This window comes from Octopus sinensis, linkage group LG7 (genome assembly GCF_006345805.1).
Source record: "Octopus sinensis linkage group LG7, ASM634580v1, whole genome shotgun sequence".
Lineage (NCBI taxonomy): Eukaryota > Metazoa > Mollusca > Cephalopoda > Octopoda > Octopodidae > Octopus > Octopus sinensis.
In genome coordinates this window covers 1,499,801-1,501,191 of record NC_043003.1, presented here as the reverse complement: position 1 = coordinate 1,501,191, position 1,391 = coordinate 1,499,801, and the positions used below count along the sequence as shown (strand labels likewise).

Sequence of the window (1,391 nt, the reverse complement as noted above, 5' to 3'; positions counted from 1 at the left end):
GTGGTTTCTAATCCTGGTGCAGTCGCCAATCAGCGTGGAGTAAAGTTCGATGCGCATTCCGTCAGTCAGCACAGACTTGGCGTTTTCGTTGTGCACAAGTGTGAGTCATTTGTCGTCGTCGCTGCCGAAGTGAATGCACGTATCGAGTGACCTGTGAATATTGTTTTTACTTGTTTCGTCCTTTTACATATATCGTCGAGCAAAATCTGTCGACCCATGGTAAAAATGTTAGCTCAAGGAAGAAAACGAAAAATCGACTCTGAGTGTAGAGTTTTTAAGGAACAATGGAACATAGACTATTTTGTCATAGAGTCAAACAACAAGGCACTATGCGTTATATGCACCGACACAATTGCAGTACTTAAAGAGTACAACATTCGGAGACATTATGAAAAAAAGCATTCATCACAGTACTACCAATTCATTGGACAGCTACGTAAAGAGAAATTTGACAAATTAAAGAAGAATTTATCATCAATGCAGTTTGTTTTCAAGAAGAGGGCTGTAGAAAAAGAGAGAGCAACAAGAGCAAGCTTCCATGTTGCTAACCTTTTGGCGAAGAAAGGTAAGCCATTTACAGATGGTGAACTTATTTAAAAGTGCTTGAATGAGGTAGCTAAGGAAATGTGTCCAGAAAACGTAGATTTATTTTCCGCAATTAGTCTTTCTGCGAACACTGTTGCTCGTAGGGTTGAACATATTGAAAGAAATATTAAATCACAGCTAAAAGACAAAGCCAGCAAGTTTGTATGCTTTTCTGTTGCACTTGATGAGTCAATTGATGTATCAGACACATCCCAATTGTTATTGTTCATCAGAGGAATAAATGCCAATTTTGAGATTACTGAGGAACTTGTATCTGTGCACAGCATGCATGGAACAACAACAGGCATAGATATTTTTAGAGAAGTGGAAAAGTCAGTGGCTGAGTATAATTTGGAATGGAAAAAACTAAAATGCATAACAACAGATGGTGGCAGAAATATGTGTGGAACCAAAAAGGGCTTAGTTGGGCAAATTAACAAAGTAATTGAGAATTCCGGTGGATTGAAACCTTTGGTATTGCATTGTATTCTTCATCAGCAAGCACTGTGTGGAAAGCATCTTGATTTATCATCTGTATTAGATCCTGTGATTTCCACTGTTAACTACATAAGATCTCATGGACTCAAACATCGCCAATTTCGTGATTTCTTGGAGGAAATGAATGCTGAGTTTCCAGACCTACCTTACTATACTTCAGTAAGATGGCTTAGCTATGGAAAAATTCTGGCTAGATTTTTTGAGCTTCGAACTGAAATTGAAATATTTTTAAATGAGAAAAACCATTCACAGGTGTTGCTCAAAGACAGTGAATGGCTCTGGAAATTAGCATTTTCAGCCGATTTAAC

The 1,391-nt window shown here is 38.0% G+C and overlaps 2 protein-coding genes across 2 annotated transcripts in view; both read left to right on the top strand.

Moving 5' to 3' along the window:
* Positions 1-225: 225 nt before the first annotated feature.
* LOC118764056 (general transcription factor II-I repeat domain-containing protein 2-like) lies at positions 226-597 on the top strand. Its single transcript, XM_036504377.1, has one exon. It carries the CDS (start codon positions 226-228, stop codon positions 595-597), a length of 372 nt encoding a protein of 123 aa, XP_036360270.1.
* A 27-nt stretch (positions 598-624) lies between these two features.
* LOC118764055 (general transcription factor II-I repeat domain-containing protein 2-like) overlaps positions 625-1,391 on the top strand; it is a 1,119-nt gene continuing 352 nt past the window's right edge. Inside the window, exon 1 of the mRNA XM_036504376.1 lies at positions 625-1,391. This exon is cut by the window's right edge and continues 352 nt beyond it. Within this exon, the coding sequence (XP_036360269.1) occupies positions 625-1,391 (767 nt within the window).